Source organism: Motacilla alba, chromosome Z (genome assembly GCF_015832195.1).
Source record: "Motacilla alba alba isolate MOTALB_02 chromosome Z, Motacilla_alba_V1.0_pri, whole genome shotgun sequence".
Lineage (NCBI taxonomy): Eukaryota > Metazoa > Chordata > Aves > Passeriformes > Motacillidae > Motacilla > Motacilla alba.
Window position 1 is genome coordinate 59,124,734 of NC_052046.1, and position 20,373 is coordinate 59,145,106.

Below are 20,373 nucleotides of genomic sequence, written 5' to 3' on the forward strand. Positions count from 1 at the left end.
ATTACCAATTAATTATTCTGTGCATGGGATAATAAATAAAGATAAGGAAATCCTTAACACTGGCCTGATCTATTTATTTTTGTGAATATGTTTGTTTGCTGCTTTCTTTTGCTCAAAATTACAATCCTCAACAACATTAGATTCTTTCCTAAATCAATGAAAACTTTGGATTTTTTTTTTGTTTTCTTTTCCGAGGGATGAGAAGCACCATACTGCATTCTGTAGAGGTTTCTGGTTAGAAGATGTTTTATTATACAAGTTTATATGTATATAGAAAAAAACAGCGACATGGCCATCAAAACAGTATCTTCAGTGTAAAATCTGAAGCTCTGACCCTTAAAAACCTTAGAACTCAGATCAGAGTTTTTTCTACTGAAATTCCTTCAAAGGCAAGAATGAGGTATTACTGGAGAATAAAGGCATGTATTGAATTTAATCAAAGGTTGAAGCTATTTAAAGAATTTACAGTGTCAATCTTGGGTAGTTCCCCTCCGTCTCCAGCAGAGATGTCTTTCCTACACCCAGCAGGAAGCAAAACATTGGTACTGTAGCCAGACCACAAGACCTATGTGCTTCTTTTGAGCAACAAGCATCATCACAGTGAAATTATATTACCTTTCACCACGTGGATGTAGAGCTACCTCTGAAATGCAAATGTCAGAAGGCTTATGGTAAATTTGGGAACATCAGTTGTGAAATACATTTTCTAATATCTCTGAGAATAAGTAACTTATTTCCAGACTGGTGGCGTGGTGTCTGGTTGAGTGAATCGTCAAGACGAGTAGACGGTTTTAAAGCAGTTGAACTTTGTTGAGTACTGGCATTTTGGGAGTTACCAAGCATTGAGAAGGAGTTAGGGAGCGCTGAGAAATTCAAGGGCTCTTACTTTCCAATTGTGATGCCTTTATTGGTCAGTGTCTGCATCTTGGGACAAATTGAGGTCCTTCAACCTTTCTGTCCATTGTTGTTTTGAAAGAGAATGGTTTTGAGAGATACTGAAGGGTGATTTGAGTGAAAACCCTGGGCAGAACAGATTTATTCCATGTGTATGAGTAATAATTACACAGAGAACATGGAACCATTTTTTGTGACAGACCAGCTGGCTGTGGAAATGAACCACAGAGCAGTTTGCTAGATTCTAGGAGCATTGCATAGTGCACAAACTGTCTTTTGCTACGAATTCAGATTGTGTTGCAGAATTGTACCCACTGTTTTTATACTTATATCAGGGTATGATTCATTATTGCTAATTTGCTTATTAAAATAGTACTTTCTTATAGATACCAGACTTTAAAACAGTCCCATAGAAGTCTACAGATCTTCTAAAGATGCGCTACTTAGTATAAGAAATACAGAAGCACACGTCCTTGTCTCAGACTTACGCTGTTGAGAAGATCAAATTATGTAATATTATCTGAATATTTTACCCAAACCCAGCATCGTTCAGTGACTTGCTCCTTACTTGTATCATGATAGCAGAACAAATGAAGCTGATATGTATTTAAGTTTGAGTGTCCTGGCTGTGTGCCTTGTAAAGAAGCCTCTTCTTCCTAACATCTATATGTTCACTACAAAATGTATAATCAGTCCTTCCAGTTTTTTTTACTAAAACAGAGAAGTGAAATATTGAATCTTTGAAGGCAGCGTAAAATGTTACATGTTTCTAGGATAAGATTTTTGCGTTCCATGTTTTTATGAAAATCTCTGATTCAGTTTTAAGAATAGCCTGTTTCTCTGTGGAAATGATTAAAAAAAAAGGTAAAATGAGTTAGCTATTAGCCAAAATGACTTACTGTCCTTCTAGAAGTACTTACTAAGGCCTCTGTAGAGTCCTCTATAGGAATTTAGAATATTATGTTTTTTTCTTTATTCTAGTCATCTGTAGGTTTCAAGTTCAAAAGCTGGAATCTCTGCCTAGATATAACCAAACATTTCTATATTTTTTAAAAAATTTGGCATTTCCCACAAGATTTGATGTTCATTTAAGTGAACATGAAGTTAAGAAATAATTCTAGAAATGTAGAATAGGGTTTAAGGAATTTTTTCATTTCTGTGACTCAATCTTAACATGAACTAACTTAATGAACAAAGTTGCTTGGTAATAATCCCTGAAATAAAATGTGACTGCTTGGCACTTAGTAGTTTCGTTGGAATACAAAAAGAAATATAAACCATCTCTTGCTCTTAATATTCTAGTATGAGCTAGATGTTTCTTTTAAGTGAAGAAAAAAATCAGTATAAAATATGGCATTAGTTAATCTGAAAAGCTTGAAATGACTGTTAATATCTGTGGAGTGATTATTGCATTCACTGCTCAGAAAGAAACTGAGGCTTGTTTTTCAGTTTTTAAGTACCACATATGTCTTCATCACATTTAAATTTTGGAATTTGCATGCAGATGTGATCATTATGCTGTTTTGAGTCTGAGCGCAAGTATCTCACATGCATAGTCATATTGCAGATGTTACATCTCTATCATATCTTCTTTCAGAATTGCATGCTAAAATTCTTCTGGAAGTTTTACCCACAGTTTTTTACCCTGTGTATTCCAGTAGGTTGACACTCTCGCACCAAATTTTGAGTGAACTTAGCTGTTCCTTTCCATATGAAAAGCATCCTTCAAAAGGCAGACAACAGTGAGTCATCATAATTGTTTTCTGTACCTGCGTCTTGCAAAGGATTACACACTCAAACATCTCTTAAACAACTTCAGAGGTGGGAGTTTCATCATATATGATAGTCTCAGAATTGGAAAACTTAGTTGTCACACTCGGAATAGTATTGTTACCACCAAGTCTTATTTACTGTAGTACTTATTTACTTCTGGTATTCAATGCTGCAAGTGGAGTGTTTATCTGACATGATAAAGCAATACCAGAGCTGGGACAGCTGTCATATTGGAGATAAAGCAATCCATCCACACCATAACTTCATAACCTACCATAAAATCTTTCTAAATTTTAATTTCCTCTGGTGTTAGCCACAGGCAGTGCATGGACTGACTTCAGACCCTGCACTGGAGCTCTCTGGCATAAAGTGTGTTCCAGCACTGTGTAGCTGAATGGGAGATGTACTGCACCAGCTCTGCCTTACCGACACCGTGGCTCTAGGCAGTTAACCACAGCTGAGAGCACCAGCAATTTGAAATTAATTTAACAATGGGAGGGGAACAAGGAGTTAATTTTGCAGCTAAAATGAAAGGAGTACTTTAAATCGTTATCTTTGCTTTTGGGAGATTGACAAATAGTTACGACTCTCTAGGGATGTGGTTTTGAACAGAAGACTCAGCACTGGCTGAAAAACTCCTCTGCTGAAAGAAAATTGGGAGAAAAAGGAAAAGGAAAAAAGCTTTTGAAAGATACTTGTCTCTAGAGTAAAAATACCAGGAAGATCAGAGCGTAAAACTCAGTAAGTATCTTCTGAGCATTCATCTCCATAGTCTTAAGGAAATAAACATAGCTTATTACACTACTGGTAGAGAAATATATAGAAAGGCAAATATACAGAAAGGCAGAACCTTACTATAACAACATAAATTTATGTGCAGATGGAACAACAGAAATAGCTTAGAATACTAAGGATACAGTAAAATAAAATCCATATAAAATGAATGTCTCTGTTCAGCACTGCTAATAATACTAACAAAGGTGCCATTCAATTTCTAGATCATTCTGTGGGATACTGTCCTGGTTTTGCCTGCAATACATGTGCTGAATATGAATTCTAGGTTTATAGCATCTATTCTTTTTCTTCCTTCTTCTCTTCATAATTAGTATTATATACACATCAAGAGAATAGAAAACATACGTGCTATGTTGTAATAATTATTAAACAAACATCTCATACTGCATAGTGTGTAGTTGTTCCCTTACTTCTCTGCAGCCTCCAGCTGTGAGCTTTCAGTCTTATAACCTCTAAATAGTAGGCCGATCAACATGTAGCCGCTAGAACGAGCAGTAGTGGTAATTGGTAATTTTACTTTTTAGCTAGTACTCAGTACTTTGCTATAGTGCTAGAAGCTCAGTGCTGTTTGCCTCAGCATCCTGTTGTGATCTAAAACATAGTTATTAGCCATGAGTGTTGATAAAATACCATGGAACTTTTAATCAATTATTGCATGTGTGTATGTTAGTTCACTTGCATTGCCAAAATAGCAACTTGGAAATTTTTTTTTTATTTTATCTTGGTTTTCTAGTAACTAATTTTCAGCATTGTTTGCACAAAAAAGACTGCCTGTTCAGGCCCTAAGAAGTTTGATGGCTTTGATAGGAACAAATGCTAAGTGGCTTTCTTGTTCTTCCCATGATATAAGATAATAATAATATATTTCTTTGTAATGCTGTGCTTGCTAAGCATAAGATTTATTCCTGCTCTTGTGATAAAAGTATTTCATAATTAGTATTATATACACTATTATTGTATTCTTGATGATGCATATTTAAATTTTCATTTTACTCAGCATAAAACCTTAACAACACTTTATGAATCTCAGGCAGACAAGTGATACGCATGCAAGTTGACTTCAGTTACAGAGAGTGTAATATTTGTCATGTGTGTGGGAAAATTTGTAAGTGAACTGATTTGCTTTGGAGTAGGAAGAAAAAATGAGATGCAATAACTTATGTAATGAAATGGCAGTGAAATTAGAAAACATGACAGTTGTTTTGGCAACATGCTTAAGTGTGTAAATAGTTGCATTAGAGTCAGTTTTCTCAATGAGACTACTCAGGATCTTTAAGTTAGACAAATTATGCAATGAAAAACTTTCAAAGCCATTGGAAGACAATCAAAAAATAATTTTCTGCATATGTTTATTTTGAACAGAATACCTAGATTTAGGAAATGTGGAGGATTTTTACATAATTTGTACTATTATACCATGTTACAGAATGTTGAAAATAGATTCTGAATGATCTTTTTTCAATATGCAGTGGTTTGAATATTACTGAATACTGCAGAAAATAAGAAATTAATGATGAAATTTTTAAAAATCTACTTATTTTATGGAGATGTAAAGGTCAAACTGTACCCATTTTTCTCTATAATGAATAAGTCTGCTTTCTGAAAAACTTTGCAAAATCCTGTTACATAAATTGTGGAAACCCAGAGCACCGGAAATGTTTTTCTGTCTGCTCTCGGGTGCTCCCCCAGGGGAGCACTGACTTTGACCCTCATTCATGGAGAAAGTTTCCTAGACTTCAAGATAGACTAGAATCCACAAAAGTCTGAAATAGATTATAGAGAGTAGTGTAGGTGTATCACTTGGTGAGAAATTTAGGTTTTGGGATTTTTAGTATTTTGTGGATGGAAGCAAGATGGAGGGCACAGGGTTTTGTCCTGGGTTTCTTCTTCATGTTTCTTCTTCCTTCTTCTTCATGGGTTTGGGTGGCATTTTGTAATTGGGCAGAAAAGTCCTCATTGTGGGCTCTTTGGGATCAGTTATTGGGTTAAAAGGGAAAATAATCTAGGTGTCAGTTCTTAATTGGATAGTTTAGTCTTGAAAGACCTTGTAACAAGAGACAGTTAGCCATTTTGTGCCTTCTAATGAAAAGCTGCTGAACTCACAGTAGTGAGACTGTTTTACTGATAAGAAATAATAAATACCTGAGTCTGAACATGAACTACTGCCTCACGTGCCTTCAATCCAGACCCAGAGAAACCCACAGCTGGTACTGCCACAATAAATAATACTGATATTTTTTTTTTACCTTAATTGTAAAGAACTTTTACCCTATAGTGAAAAAAGATAGGAAAGAATAAGATCTCAGAAACCTTCTATAGCCAATATGACGTATTCAGAAGAAGTCACATAATTTAATCTGTAACACGCTGGCCTTGCATATGTTGTGCATCAGTTAATTTAGTCTTACTACATGTTTTCCTAATATATAATGGATATACACTTTTACCTGACTCAGAATCATTAGAAAAATAGTTCCCCAAATTGCAGGTGACATATCCTAACTTTTAAACCCTTGGTAGTTTCTGATGTCCTATATTAAGTTTGAATCAGGAAGCAATAATTTACAGCTCACAGTTACATTTTTGGTTTTCATGTAGGATGAGATATTTTCTAAGGAGTTTTTATCTCCTTTTCTGGAATAAAATACTTTGTCCAAATTCAAGCACAACATAAGAGTGCTATGTGTGATAGTCGTTAATTATTTTCGGAGCATTTTCAGATTTTTATTTGTGAGAAAGATGTTTCTATTAAGCTTCTTTAAAACTGGTAGAAACATTTAAGTATGTTGCCAGTTTTTGTGGGCCTCATCAGTACCTTATCTTGTAAAAACATTGCTTTGTTTCTCTTTTGAGTAATTAACTTAGTAATAGAAGCTCACATAGTCTTACTTCCTGTCTGAGCTGCAAAGCATGATCAGCAACACACATGGAAATTTGTGAGGCACTTGCTGCTAGTTTCCAAGATTTTTCAGACCTTTTAATGCAGAGGCAGATTTTCAGTGTGTTCAGACATGACCTTTGTCATGTTTCTGCAGTTGTTATCTCTGTCATGTTGATATTTGTGGAAAGCCAGCTGCTAAATGTCAGAAAGTTGGAGAATTAGAAAGTGTTGGCCTGATTGATAATAGAAAAGCATAAACATTTTAGGACCAAAATACAAGAGATTGTTTTTTCTCATAGTTCTTGCTGGTGGTCATTGAAGTTGTTATTTGGTTTCTTGAGGACAGTACTGTGTGACGGTGGGGCTTTGGAGATAAAAGTGTTTATGTACATACAGCTGCAATAGGTCATGAAGGCTTAAATGTGTCATATTAAGGTTAAAAATCACAAAGGATGAATTTTGGGATGCATCAGAATAAGTAGTTTAGACAAAACTTTTCCAGAAGCACAATATTTAAAGAAAGAAGATACACACAAAAAGCTACCTATATATTAGCAAAATACTTTCCTCCTTTGCCAAAGGAGCTGGAAGTTACAGAAAAGGCAAAAACAACTAACTTTTCTTTTTAGAACACCTCTTACTTTTAATTTAATTGAACAGCTTGTATTGTATTACTTAAAGTAATACATGCTCAAATACTCAAAGTAGAATGCCATACTGAAAAAAGCAGAAAGTTAATTAGCATGCACAGATTGATTTTTAAGTCTTCTTCAGGTACAAAAAATCTTGGAATACTGAAATAGTTTTGTGTGGTCTGAGATTTATTGCTATGTATTTGTTTAGTGGTATAAATTATTTCTCAGTTACTATGACATCTGACCTGTTCCCAATTGCTTCTAAAGAGTATATATAAAAATCTTCATGCCTGCCTCTCCAGCCTACAGGAAAAATAGTTCAGTCTCTTTTCTCTAAAAGACGTGAGTTTTATATTGTTGTAAAATGGATGACAGATGTTACAATTAATAAATCCAAAGAGAAACAGTTCTGTTATTGAAAGCATACATAACCTTGGCCCCCTCAGTCAATTGCTTGCATTACTTCTGTAGCGTAGGGCCTTCCACTGAGTTTTAATTCACCACTGGACACATCCACATCTTCTGTTATCAAGCCTTCTGTTTTCTTTACTGGTACCTTCTTCATGAAACTTATCAGATGTTAAGTCTGTTGACAAAGCTGGTGTGGAGATTTTCTGTGGTTACACTGGTTTTGATGTACTTGACATATACCATGCCATGCTAAGCTTACTCTGTCACGCTATGTCTGCTCAAAGGTAGGAACTAGCTCTCCACAGCTGTTCGACTTCATTAACTATTCGTCACAAAACATGTTGTGATGGATTTGCAAGTAACTGACAAAACATGAAGCTTTCTTCCATTCTTTCTCTGTTTCTCATCCCCTCCCTGCCCTGCCTGACATGATGACTCTCACCCTTCCGGCAATCACACGGGGCTGTTCAAACATTATCCCAGACATCACTGCAGTCCATGACTTCCAGCTATGCTGAACAACTGGTTTTTTATGCACATGCCAGCGAAGTATTCCACCAAAACATGACTGGTTTTTTGTTAACTAATTATCATTTTAATTTGCAGAAATTTCTTCTACAAAATAACAGGACAAACCAAAATAAAATCAACTGGAAGCAACCAAGGCTCATAATTTGAAAAGATCAGAGGTGGTTGATGGTCTTTGATTAGATGGATAGAAGTTGGTGAGAAAATTAAACAGAAACTGCAAAAACAAAAAGCTTGCCTATACTATATATAAAATCAGTTTAATATTTACTATGCAAATTATTAAAAATATTATGGACCACATTTTATTTGTAATTTAAATGTATCCACTCAAACTCTAGACTAAAAAATTTCAATTTACACTGCCTGTTGTGGACTTTGATTTGCTACCTTTTTTAGAGGTAGCACTGAATTATTATTTAAATAATTATTTAAAATAATGAAAAAGTAGCAAAAAATTATGATGTGCTTAGAGGTGTGAACATTGCTCTCAGCATATAAAAGAGTTTTTTTTTTTTAAATAACACTTTTTAACATCCTATATTCCTACGCCTAGCCAAGATCTTATTTCAAATTACTGACAATATAAATTGTGTTGGAATTAGTCAAGTAAGTTGTAGTGATAGTTATAGCAAAGCTGAGTAAATCCGGTGTTGTTCTATGTTCAACATCTTATCAATGAATTCCCACATCACTCCTCATTTACAGTTCCATGAAAAATATTAGCTGTTGTTTCTAGACAAATGTGAAAGTGTCACGTTTAAAGTAATCTCTCTCCCTCAGCATTCCAGAGAGCCTCCTTGAGTATGCTCCATTCAGCTCACAGTGATTCACAATACCTCTTTCAAGGCCATGCGAATATTACTGTGAAAAATGTGTTGGAGGAGCATAGGACAGGAGCGAGCTCCCAGCAGACGAGAGTGAGTGCTGCCTTACATCCCCTCTGCAAGCTGAAGGCAGGGCCTCTGCCATGCTTCAGAGCATGCTGGGGTGTTGAGCATTTCCTTTCATGGAATAACTCAGAGTACAGACATTATCTATCATTTCTAATAGCAACACTCACTATTATATCATGAAGCATGTTCAATCACAGACTATTCCCACTTCATCTTAGGGCAGCAGCAAAATTTCAAGTAGGACTCAAAATTGCAGGCTACAGTTCTAAACATTGGGTGCAGGTGACAAAATGAATCTTTGACATCATGAATCTTCAAGTCTTTATGGGATGAAAACCTTGAAATTTTGACTGCCTTAGCCATGTGTATACTATAAAGTGTTAATATGAAGTTCTGTGTGACTACATGCTCATTAGAGGTTTTTTGTCAGCAGTGGTTATTCAACTTGCCAGAAGACTGTGAAAAGCTGAATTTTAAGCAGTGTGTGTCCTCTGCTAGATAGAAAGCCCTTCAGTATCCTTCTAGATCAGAAGTCAATGGTGTTTTACCCCTGTAGCATCCTTGTCTTTGGAGTTTTGTTCTTTGAACAAAGAACTTACTTTAAGTGGTGAAACTCACCCCAAACAAAAAAGCAATTCATGTCTACTCCCTTCTCTGCTTTTTCCGGCACTTGTTCTTCTTGCTGTCAGTTCCCTGTAAGAAGATAGGCATCTTCTCAGTATCTGTGAAAAGGAATGTTGCCAAAAGTGGTGACACACACAAGTAGTGAGAGGGACTCCTACCGCATATTCAAGCATATGAAGAGTGAAGTCTAGAGTACACCCACTCCCTGCACAGCCAAGCAATCAGAGAGGAACTGCACCATCTACTCATAATGGAGCTACTTCCTTCCTTCTGTAAAGGTTCATACAGTTTCAAAGATGCCATGTGTTTTAATTTCTACCAGTACTTTGTATTCTGTATTTTGCTTAAATATATTGGGAGTACATGATACAAGGCATTGTTTTGCATCTTACATCTTCCAGCAATTTCTTAATTGATAGATACCTGTTGACAGTGCTGGAAAGACTTAAAATAAAACAAGCAAAGAAAGCATAAAAATGGGAAGCTACTGTGTCTATTGGTTTTTTACAGTCACCTATCTGTAGTCATGTAAGCATTATGAGTGTTGTAAGCATGATCTTCAGATCAATGAAGATGAATGCAGCATTGGATGTAGAAAAATGGTTCATATTTTGTATAAGTAATATTAGTACAGCACTGAATAGTACTGAATTTCAAGGGATATCTTCTTTGACTGCATTTTTCCAGAGTTCATTTTCTGTTCTGACTACATATCTCTTCTTTCCCTATCTCTTCAGCAGTAATAAGACTTCTGTTGTTTGGTGGTGGCGTTTTTTTAATATTTAAATTTGCTGTTTATTGAAATTATGCAGTAACATTCAAATTGCTATGTCTGTACATGTGCATTGTTGTGCTGGGCACCAGAAAATCAGTTGAAATGCATAGACACTACCTTACTGTTTAATTCATTGAACCAAAAGTGCTTTTAACATCCTGAATGAAATATCCTTTGTTGAAACTTAAGGAATACAATTTCATAACCCTTATTCCTCATTTCTTTCGTTTAGGGAGCTAAACAGTAGGAGCATCTATCTAACCACCATCTATCTGCTCTTTTGGAGCATCTATCTTACCACTTACCAGAGTGAAAATACCCCTTTCTCTTTCTAAAATGTACAAGTTTAATGGTGAACTAGAAGTGCAGAAAAGGGTGTTGTTCTCCTTTAGAAACAATACTTCAACAAAGTTAATGGTTTTGACAAGTTGCTTTGTCAGGTTCTTAAATTGTGCAGCTGTGGCATTAATGCAGTTAGTATAGTTTATTGTTGATAGTCTGGGCTACAGAGTATGTAGGCTGCATTAAGAAACATTGGGGAAGATTATGGCATTGAGGAAACAATTCCTTGAAAGCAGTGTAACATCAGTAACAGAAATGCCCATGACGAGGAAGGCGTGAGAGGCAGATTGTATGGTCTGAGAACTCCTTTGACAGACTGCTCTTATTTCTTTCTTACTTCTTTCTCTCTTGCACTTTTGAATGCAAGAAAACAAGATGCTTCTATCCGATTCTCAAACTAAGATGTTGGAACTTGATTGTGATGATTTATTGCTTTACACTAACTAGTATTTATTGCTTTACACTTACTAGTATTTATTGCTTTATACTGAATGAGTACGAGGTAACTACTTGTAGAAAGTGTCACATGTATTTGCTAGTATAAATATTTTAACGCTGAGTACTGATGAATGGAAAGGAGAGGAAGAAAAGGGAAAGAATGTTTCTGTGTGTTCTGGACCCGTCAGTATATTCAGGCTACTATCATGAAAAGTGTGCTATGGTGTACAAATGAACCTGCTGCTCATGTTATTATTTAGCTCACCATAAAGCTGTATGTGATGTGAAAAAATGAAGTGTAAAACAAGGACTGCCTGTATTGCACTGCTTTCACCTTTATTTTTCAAATAAAAGTAAGGAGAATGTAAAAGCGCAAATATTAGTAGGTTAAAAACATTTACTGGATAGAGTAAGCGTGCTTTTTTGTTTTCCTAATCTTGATTCTTGGCAAGCCCCAATTTAACCCTGATTTAGTGTAATCTAAATCCTAACCCTGTCTGGAAACTAAGCCTTAAATCAGAAACGGTAATCATAGAAATTCATAGTGCCGCCCTTTGCAGTCCTCTTATCTTTTATTCACCACTGCATATAGTGGTGAATAAAAGTGAATATAGTATTTTCCTTGTGAATACAGAGGTTTAGCATTTCTTTTCCTAAATATATGATACCTTGCTCTTAAACCACTACATTCTCTGCCTTTGTTTCATTACCTCAGACTCTGAGTCCTTTCATTGTGTTAGATAAGGGACATCTGGTAGAGATGCTTGAATTCCCTACTTTTTCTTTTTTTTTTCTTTTTTTTCTTTTTTTTTTTTTTTTGTTCCTATTACATTCCAAATGGACAGAACAGACAGACATCCAGAATTTCAATCATAACCAGATTTGGGCATATTGATGTTCAGAGGATATGCTTTAAGCTATGACACGCCTGTGTACAAATCTGAGAAGAAACCCTTATTTGAGGCTTGTGTTTTCATATGAGTGATGAATCTACAAATGTTAATTATTGTTGTTCAGGTGTCATGTCATCATTAAAGCAGAGTGAGAGGTTGAGAGGCATTTCATTGTTCATGTGAGTGAGACAGGTCACTTTGGGAAAAGCTTGCTATGTGCAGTCTAATTGTGCAGATTTTGAGAACTGCTGAAAGGTGCAAATTCCTTTTTCTTTATTAGAAGATATCTAATTTAAAGGCTCAGTGCACTCATTTGTTAAAACAGAGAACTTATTTAAAGCTAAATGCTAATAACAATGAATGTTAACTGACTTAATGCAATGTGAAATTGCTGCTTCAACATTCATACAAATGATAATTCAGTCTGAGTGGCTCTGTGTTCTGTTATATAGACATTACTTTGCAATTTGCAGGATAATTGCATACAGAGCTACTAAACAAATTTGTTTTCTTTTGTATCAAAATGTGCTTTGCACATCTCTTCAGTATATGAAGATACTTTGAAATGCATCAGTTTTGATGGGATGGTATCGACAGCTGTTCTTATGTTGAATTTTTACTGATCATCTTATCAATGTTTAATTCACTTTCCTTGTGTGCTAAAACAGTGTGAAATTAAAGAGAACTCCCAACCAATACCGAGATCTATTATTCTCATGTAGACATTGCCCTGCTTTACTGATGTACAACACCACTAAGTATCCATCTGTATATAGCAACTTTGAACAAAGGATCCCACAAAATAATTTATTTTGTGTTCATAGTTACTTCTATTTGCCAAAATTTGTCTTTTAAAGTGTTTCAGTATTTATAATGTTTATTGACTGGCACTTCTCTGATGCTTTATATATTTTAAATCCAATTTCATTTTTATGTATAATTAGAATTGGCTCTGGTTTTATTTTTTAATTCTTTTATATGCATGGTTCTTCAATAATAGTACAGAATAACAACTTCACTGCAAAATGGTGATTTTAGTTCCTCCCCTAGTCTCTTTGATTTTACTGTTCTGAATCCTGCATTCAGCTCAGAAGGAAGAAAAATGATTTTGAAGAATACAGTCATGATGTCAAAACAGTGCAAATTATATGCTGCTGCCATCTGGAATAGTGAAAATAAAAGCTTTATTTACACTGTTCTTTGAAATAATAAACTTTATTGTGGCAGTTTATCTTCAGTATCTGTAATGTATTTTGGGAATGCTCCATGTGTGCCTTTTTATTCTGTGAGCTGCAGAATGACTAAAATTTGCCTGTGGCAAACCTATCGGTGACTCTTGAAATAGATTCACTTTCTTTTCTTCCTGAATAGAGAACGGCTTTCCTTTTGCACAATAAGAATAATCGTTTTACATAAGCAAAATTTTCAAGAGGCGCAGTCAAGTACTATGAGTATGTATTTTAGTTAGGCAGATTACACAGATTTAACAACAGGTTAATATTCTCTTCTAGATATGAATATGAACTCCAGATGCATATTCTGGAACATGGATGATTCAATGGTCAAAATAGTTAAGGTGAAATTAAATACTTAACAAACATAGCAGCCAGTTTTCTTGACAACTGTCTGGCCTTGAGTCCTGGTGCTATTACCTTGCCTTTATAGTCCATGATCCAAAACCAAAGTCATAACGATTTGCTTTGGAGACTTCACATTTATGCTCCGTATCCGTATCATAGTAATATCATCATATTGTGCTGTAACTCAGAAGACTATTCCCACTCTTCAGGCTTTCTTGTTAAATCATGCTGTGATTGCCAGAGTGATTCAGTAAGGTAGCTATGCAAAATTTAAGACTTCAGCACTCAATCTGTTTCTAAAAGCTTCCTCTTCTTGCTGCCAGCAGGGCCTACGCATGGTCTGAAAGTAACCTTTTACAGGAAAAGTAGTCAAAATGTTAAGAAGCTGTGGCACAAATCCTAGCTAAATATGACTGTCTTCATCTTTCTTTACCTGTGTTGTATATTAGACATGTAGGTTTTACCACAAAGGGTCAAAGCCATTGTACTGAAATCCTCTTCTTTCTTTGGGTCCAGCTTTTGTATATACGAAGTCTTGACAGTATACCTTCACAGCTTGGGAAGTTCTGTTCCTGAAGTTTTATGAAATAATTACATCGCTGAAAAAAATCTAAAAAAGAGATTGCACCTTTTTTTGTTAAGATGAGAGGAAATAGAGTTACACAATGAACAGAACAGAGTTTATAATGTATAGTTGTGACAAAGCTATGATTTTTTCTATCAATACTACTTAAAAATAAATATGCTTTCTTTTTTTGGTAGAGCATAATTTTAACTTGTGGCTGTTTTCAAGATACCTCTCCATCAAAATCACTGTTCACACAAAAACACTGAGTTTGAGCCTCTAAATGCTGTTGCATTCTTGAGGGCAAGCTCACCTCTAGGACAAATGCAGCAACAACTAAAATGACGTATTTTACATTTGTTTTAGGTATACTTATATATATTTGTTTAGGTATACTTATATTGAAATCTGAATGTAAAGGCTAATGTGCTTTTTCCAATCAAGTTTCTTGGAAGGGAAGCAATTACTAAACTGGCAGCAAGGACATTGTTTACAGAACATAGAATCATAGAATCATGAAATGGCCTGTGTTGGAAGGTATCTTAAAAGATCATCTATTTCCAAACCCTCTAGAATGCACAGGGACATCTTCCACTAGATCTGATTGCTCAGAGCCCTGTCTAACCTGACCTTGAACAATTCCTTGCCAGGTTCAATTCCAGCTTCACCTAGGCCTTCCTGACCTCATCCCTACACAGCCATACTTCATCTCTCTACTCTTCTTAGGTCACCACCCATCCTAGCTTCAACTGCCTGTCCATTTGCTTCTTTCCCTTCAGTCTGACCAGCAGTTCCCTGCTGTTCCCTTGCCTTCCTTGCTCAATTTCTTGCTCCTGGGGATTGCCAGATCTTGTGCTCGGTGGAAGACTTCCTTAAAGATCTGCCAGCTCTGGCCCACTCCCTTGTCCCTGAGGGAAGTCTCCCAGTGGATCTCACTGGCTATCTCCTTGAAGAGCTGGAAGTCTGCTTTCCTAAAGTTCAGGGGCCTGACTTTGTTCCTCACCTTGCCCACACCCCTCGGGACTGCAAACTCCAGCAATGTGTGGTCACTGCAGCCCAGACTCCCTCCAACCCTGATGTTCAAGATCAGCTGACTTCCACTGGTGCCCGTCAGATCCAGGACTGTATCCCCTCTGGTAGGGCTGCTGTCTGTTCCTTTGCTCCAGAAGGTATCCCTCATGCTTTCCAAGAGTCTCCTGGCTTGCCTGCAGCTCGCTATGCTGCTTTCCCAGCAGATTTTGGGATGGTTGAAGTGCCCCAGCAGGACAAGAGCCTGTGAGCATGATGCCTCCTGTAGCTGGAGCAAGAAGGCTTCGTCAATAGGGCCCCTTTGATCAGGGGTCTGTACTTAAAACCATTTACAAGGTTCCCTTTGTTGCTTTGGTCCCTGATCCTTACCCACAGGCTTTTGACCTGCTCGTGGCTGCTCTTCAGAGACAGCTCTTCACACTCAGTCTACCTCCTGAGGTAGAGAGCGACCCCTCTGCCTCTCTCTTTCTTCACCTGTCTCTTCTCTACAGGAGAGCCTGTAGCTATCAATAGTCACATTATAGTCATATCCCACCAAGTTTCAGTAATGGCAAGAAGGTGACAACTTTCTGGCAGCTCAGTGGCTTCCAGCTTCTGTTTGTTGTCCATTCTGTGTGCCTTGGGTGAGCAATGTCAAACTGATTAAATATACAGAGAGATGAGAAATACTAAGAGCCACGATACAAAGCAAGGCAAGGTCATTTTGTTACATTCTCTCTTAAGGGCTCGTCTCGTAACCTCTCTCTGTAATTGCTTTCTACATTGTTCAGATCATACACTGAGAAATAACTTCCATGGAGTCATGCAGCGATTGGAAATGGTACTAATGCAGTACTAAATGCATTTTTTTAATTACAATAATGAAATTCAGCACCTTTAAGACAAGTAACAAATTCAATGAATGTGGCCTATTTCTAAATCATTTGTATCTGTCATCCTAAACAAAATACTTATTACATGTATAAGTCACTAAGCCACAAGGACAGAAAAATCTGACCTTTAATGGCCTCTAAAAAATGACAGTACGAAATGTCTTTGAGAAGGTCAAGTGTGATTTAAATTGTTGATGAATTGGAAACTGATTGACTGGAACTGAATATTACATGGGAAGAGCAGTATATACTGTAGTTTAGAACCTAGTGAGCATATTAATGATCAGTAAAAAAGATTTTTCTGGACACCTCACGTAAAACTGTAGAGGTACCAATGTATAAAAAATTTGTAATAATTACTTTTCTCTTACTATGGCTGAGATGCAGTTGTTCAATGATTTGATGCTCAGCCCTATTTTGTTGAGTGTTTGATATATGTCATACTTGGTATCACTAAAGTGTAAAGACAGTTGTACAAATCATGAATAAACATAGAGAAAAAAGTAATTAACATCTTAAAAATGAAATCCACCATGATAAGCTCTCCAATTAGAAATTTCATTATTTCCCTTGTCCATTTGATGTTGTATATATGGGTTTATTGCCAGATACCTGAAAGCCAGGTTGGATACCAGCCACAACTGTCAAAAATATAACAGTTCTGGGTGTTTGAATGTTAGATTGTGAAGTTTCTCATGAAAATTTTATGAAGAGCATTCATTCAAAGAGATTGTATGCATAAGGCAGATGGATGGAATTTAATTGCCCTTATTAAAAAATAAGAAAGAGAGGCTCTTTGCTACATCATCCTATTAACATTCAAGATAGATTATCTTTGTTGTACACTTAGGTGTTTGCAAAAGGGACTCTAGGGTTTTCTGTATAAGCCAAGTGGGAAAGGTAAGGTCATAAAAATCCTGTTCTGTGTCACAAGTCAAATCTTGTCAGCTAATACCAAAGCAAGGACTTTTATAAGCAGACATACCTTTCTTTGGGAAGAGCCTGTGGCTGGTGAATTACTTGACATTTATCAGCTGATTGGTAGAAATCCTAGTTCTGAAGAGTCATGAAAACTTTCTGGACAGTTGTGTTCACTGTACCAAGGCCCTGGAATTGTTGGTGAATTGGATGCAGATTATTTCTCCTCTGTTCTTCCAGTTGCAGGTATTAGCATTGAAAGAAACAGATGGACCCACATGGTTCCATGACTAGTGTCATCACCAAAATATTAATTTCTTTGGAAATGGAATGGCCTATATATGTGGCACCAGCTTGCTGAATGAAGGCGGGATTTAACTCTCTCCAAGGGGCAAGAGATTCTTTGGTGAAGGGCTAGCAGAACTTACTGATAGGGGTTTAAATTAGATGTGACAGGGGAGGGAGATACCATCAGGTTTAATAGTGATAAGGTGTGGGACATGCCATCCCACATATACTAGAGTGGTCAAATAGTGGAATCATCTGCCCAGGGAGGTGGTGGAGTCACCATCCCTGGATGTGTTTAAAAAAAGACTGGATGTGGCACTTGATACCATGATCTAGTTGAGGTGTTAGAACATGGGTTGGACTCGATGATCTTAAAGGTCTCTTCCAACCTAGAAATTCTGTGATTCTGTGATTCTGTTAGATGGCTGAGCTAGAAAGAGTCTGGAGCGAATATGCTAGAAAGAGTCTGGAGAGGTCAGCAGCCGAGCACCAAGATAGTCCAGCCACTCCAGACAGAAAGTCAGCTTTGTTGGGGAGCAACTTGAAACTGCTTTGTGCTAACACATGCAGCAGTGGTGGTACTAGAGCTATGTGGATGCCTGCAGGTCTATGACTTTAATTGGTGTAATGGAAACACAGGGACCTCTCTTATGACTTTTTTGCATCACAGAAGCAAAAAACATATCTTAGGTCTTCCGAGTTAGTGGCCAGATCTTACACTGCATGATGATCCTTCCTTGTGTACTTCTCTGGTATAAAGAGGAGTCTTCCTTAAGGTTGGTAAATTTGATAATGGTAACTTGATATTTCACGTGAAATAGTAAGGACTCTTGCAAGAAGGGCAACATGAGTGTTGTATGGTACCATAGTATGAGTCCAATGATTGCATGCTAGGTAGTGTATCTCATCTAATTTTATAATTACAAAGTTTGTAGCCATTTTTAATGAACTTTTTCTTTTGTAGCAATATTTTGATCAATTGTTTGTTGTTTACAAATAATTAAGGGATCCCTGAATGTTAAGCAGGATGATGATTCGGGCTTTCATGCAGCACTGCACAACTGATATGAAATCCCTCAATTTATAAATTTTTTTTCCAGAGGATCAAATTCCTCGAGGTTTTCCAACCATTGATATGGGCCCACAGCTGAAGGTGGTTGAACGAACTCGTACAGCTACCATGCTATGTGCAGCCAGTGGCAATCCTGATCCTGAAATAACTTGGTTCAAAGATTTCTTACCTGTTGACACAAGCAACAACAATGGCCGCATCAAGCAGCTACGCTCAGGTAGGGTCTTGTTACTGTTTCCACTGACGCCCAGAGTTGTTCTCTCTCACTTTTTCTTTCTTTTCTTTCTCTTCCTTTTTAAAAAAATTTTATTTATAGGTAATAATTTCTCTTTCCCCTCTCCTTTTCTGTGTTACTGAGTGTGTTGTCCATGTCTGTGATGTTGTCATAGCTTTCTATAGAGTCTGTCTCTATGTGTTTTGCAGCTTCTGTTTACTCCACATTGCTCACTGCTGTGACTGTATTTTTTGATAATTTTTTTCTTTACTGCTTTTTGCAGTATTTGATGGATCCATTTTCTCCTCTTTCTTTCTTCTTTCCTTTTAATTTTTTTTAACAAATTTATTTCAACATTGGACTTCATTCAGAAATTGCAAGGAGTACCAATGGTTATAGTCATCAAAACCAAAACCTGCATTAGACACTTCAGTTAAAATCTAAAATGTGTTTATTGCTGTCTTTTCCACATTTGACTTCACCAAAGATTAGCCAGTCTGGACACATCTTCTTTCCTCTCACAAATACATAAAGCACAGTACTTCTTCCCATGCAGATTTATACCTGAAAAAAAAAAAAAAAAAAAAAAAAGGAAATTAAATCTTTGGGAAATCTGTGGAACAAAGTTGGGGTTTTTTTGCTGGCTGAGCATTTTTCCAACACATTTAGCCACAGTAGTGTGCGTCCACGCTAAAGCTTTATGAATCCTGTATTTTCTGGATCTACAGAAGTCTGCTTTTGGTGTAGATTCCAGCTTTTGCTGCTCTCTCTCTCTCTTTGCCCCTTGCACCTCCCTAGCAGTTCTCTCACTCTCTCCTCCTGCCTTAGTTTATTCTTTTGCTCTCTTTAGATTAAAAACAAAACAAAGCAAAACAAAACAAGAAACAGACAAACAAATCTCTAAATTTATCGAGTTTAACGCTTATCCCAAAATAAAATCAGATCATTGATCACTGGGATGTAATAAGCTTTTTTCTTCAACAATTGTAGTAGATATCGTTGTAGAATCTAAGTTGTTTAATCACGTGTCTTCCCAGAATTCTCAGCTTTTGACCTGTCCTGTGATGTTAAATCGTCTTGTTAACCTACTTTTTGCTTGTTGTCAGCAGAACTGTGTAAATTAACCTTCTGTTAATGTAAATTAAGATTTTTTCACATGTGACATAGATGATTTAGTATATAAAGCTTTAACTGAAAACTTTGTACCAAATTATAAGGAATATAATAATATTTTTATGCTGTCTTTCTTCTCTCCGTATTTAAATCTCCAGAATCTATTGGTAAGTGCTTAGTTCTGAAGCGCACTTCACCCCCACTAATTTCCATATTCAGAATATTATGATTATGATTATGATAATTATTATATTAGTAGTATTATTATTCTTAAAATGCATGGCATGCATTTTACTAACAGTCAGTGTAGTCACCAGACCCCTATAGTGGCGCACACGCACACCTTCACAGAAATGTTGTCTTATCAGTCATAGCAACACCTAAAAGAAGCAGTACACATGTATCACATAGATCTAGAACAGTAAATGCCATAATCCAGCCTAAACTACAGTGTTTGTTTTGAGATAGACTTCCGTGTATCCTCTTTTTATATATATATAGATATATATATATATATATTTAAATAGAATTTCCAATATTTTCCTAAAATATGTCATAAGTACAGTTTTGTAAAGTTTCCTTTAAGTATTTGAGGGATATTTGATACATTTCTAACCCTATATAACCGAACGTCTAAGAACTCAGATGCTACTCTGAGAATGGCAGTGCAGCCAATTATAGCCTTTTTGCCCTTTGTGGTACAATGCAACTTGCTTTTATAACCTGATAATACTATCTAATATATTCCTGTTTTAACAGTATAGTAATTCAAGTTTCTCTTAAGACCTTATTTAATTCTGTAAATCTAATTTGATTCTTCTTCCAAAGCCCTAGCCT

General features: G+C 36.3%; 1 protein-coding gene across 50 annotated transcripts in view; it reads left to right on the forward strand.

The window, feature by feature from the left end:
* PTPRD (protein tyrosine phosphatase receptor type D) overlaps nt 1-20,373 on the forward strand; it is a 1,163,449-nt gene that overhangs the window by 1,003,233 nt on the left and 139,843 nt on the right. For 31 of the 50 annotated variants that reach the window (XM_038124763.1, XM_038124765.1, XM_038124766.1 and 28 more), the window contains 2 exons: nt 18,238-18,426; nt 19,695-19,703. In XM_038124763.1, the coding sequence (XP_037980691.1) occupies nt 18,238-18,426; nt 19,695-19,703 (198 nt within the window). The remainder of the gene's footprint in view (nt 1-18,237; nt 18,427-19,694; nt 19,704-20,373) is intronic. The other 19 variants (XM_038124777.1, XM_038124785.1, XM_038124789.1 and 16 more) reach the window with 1 other exon arrangement.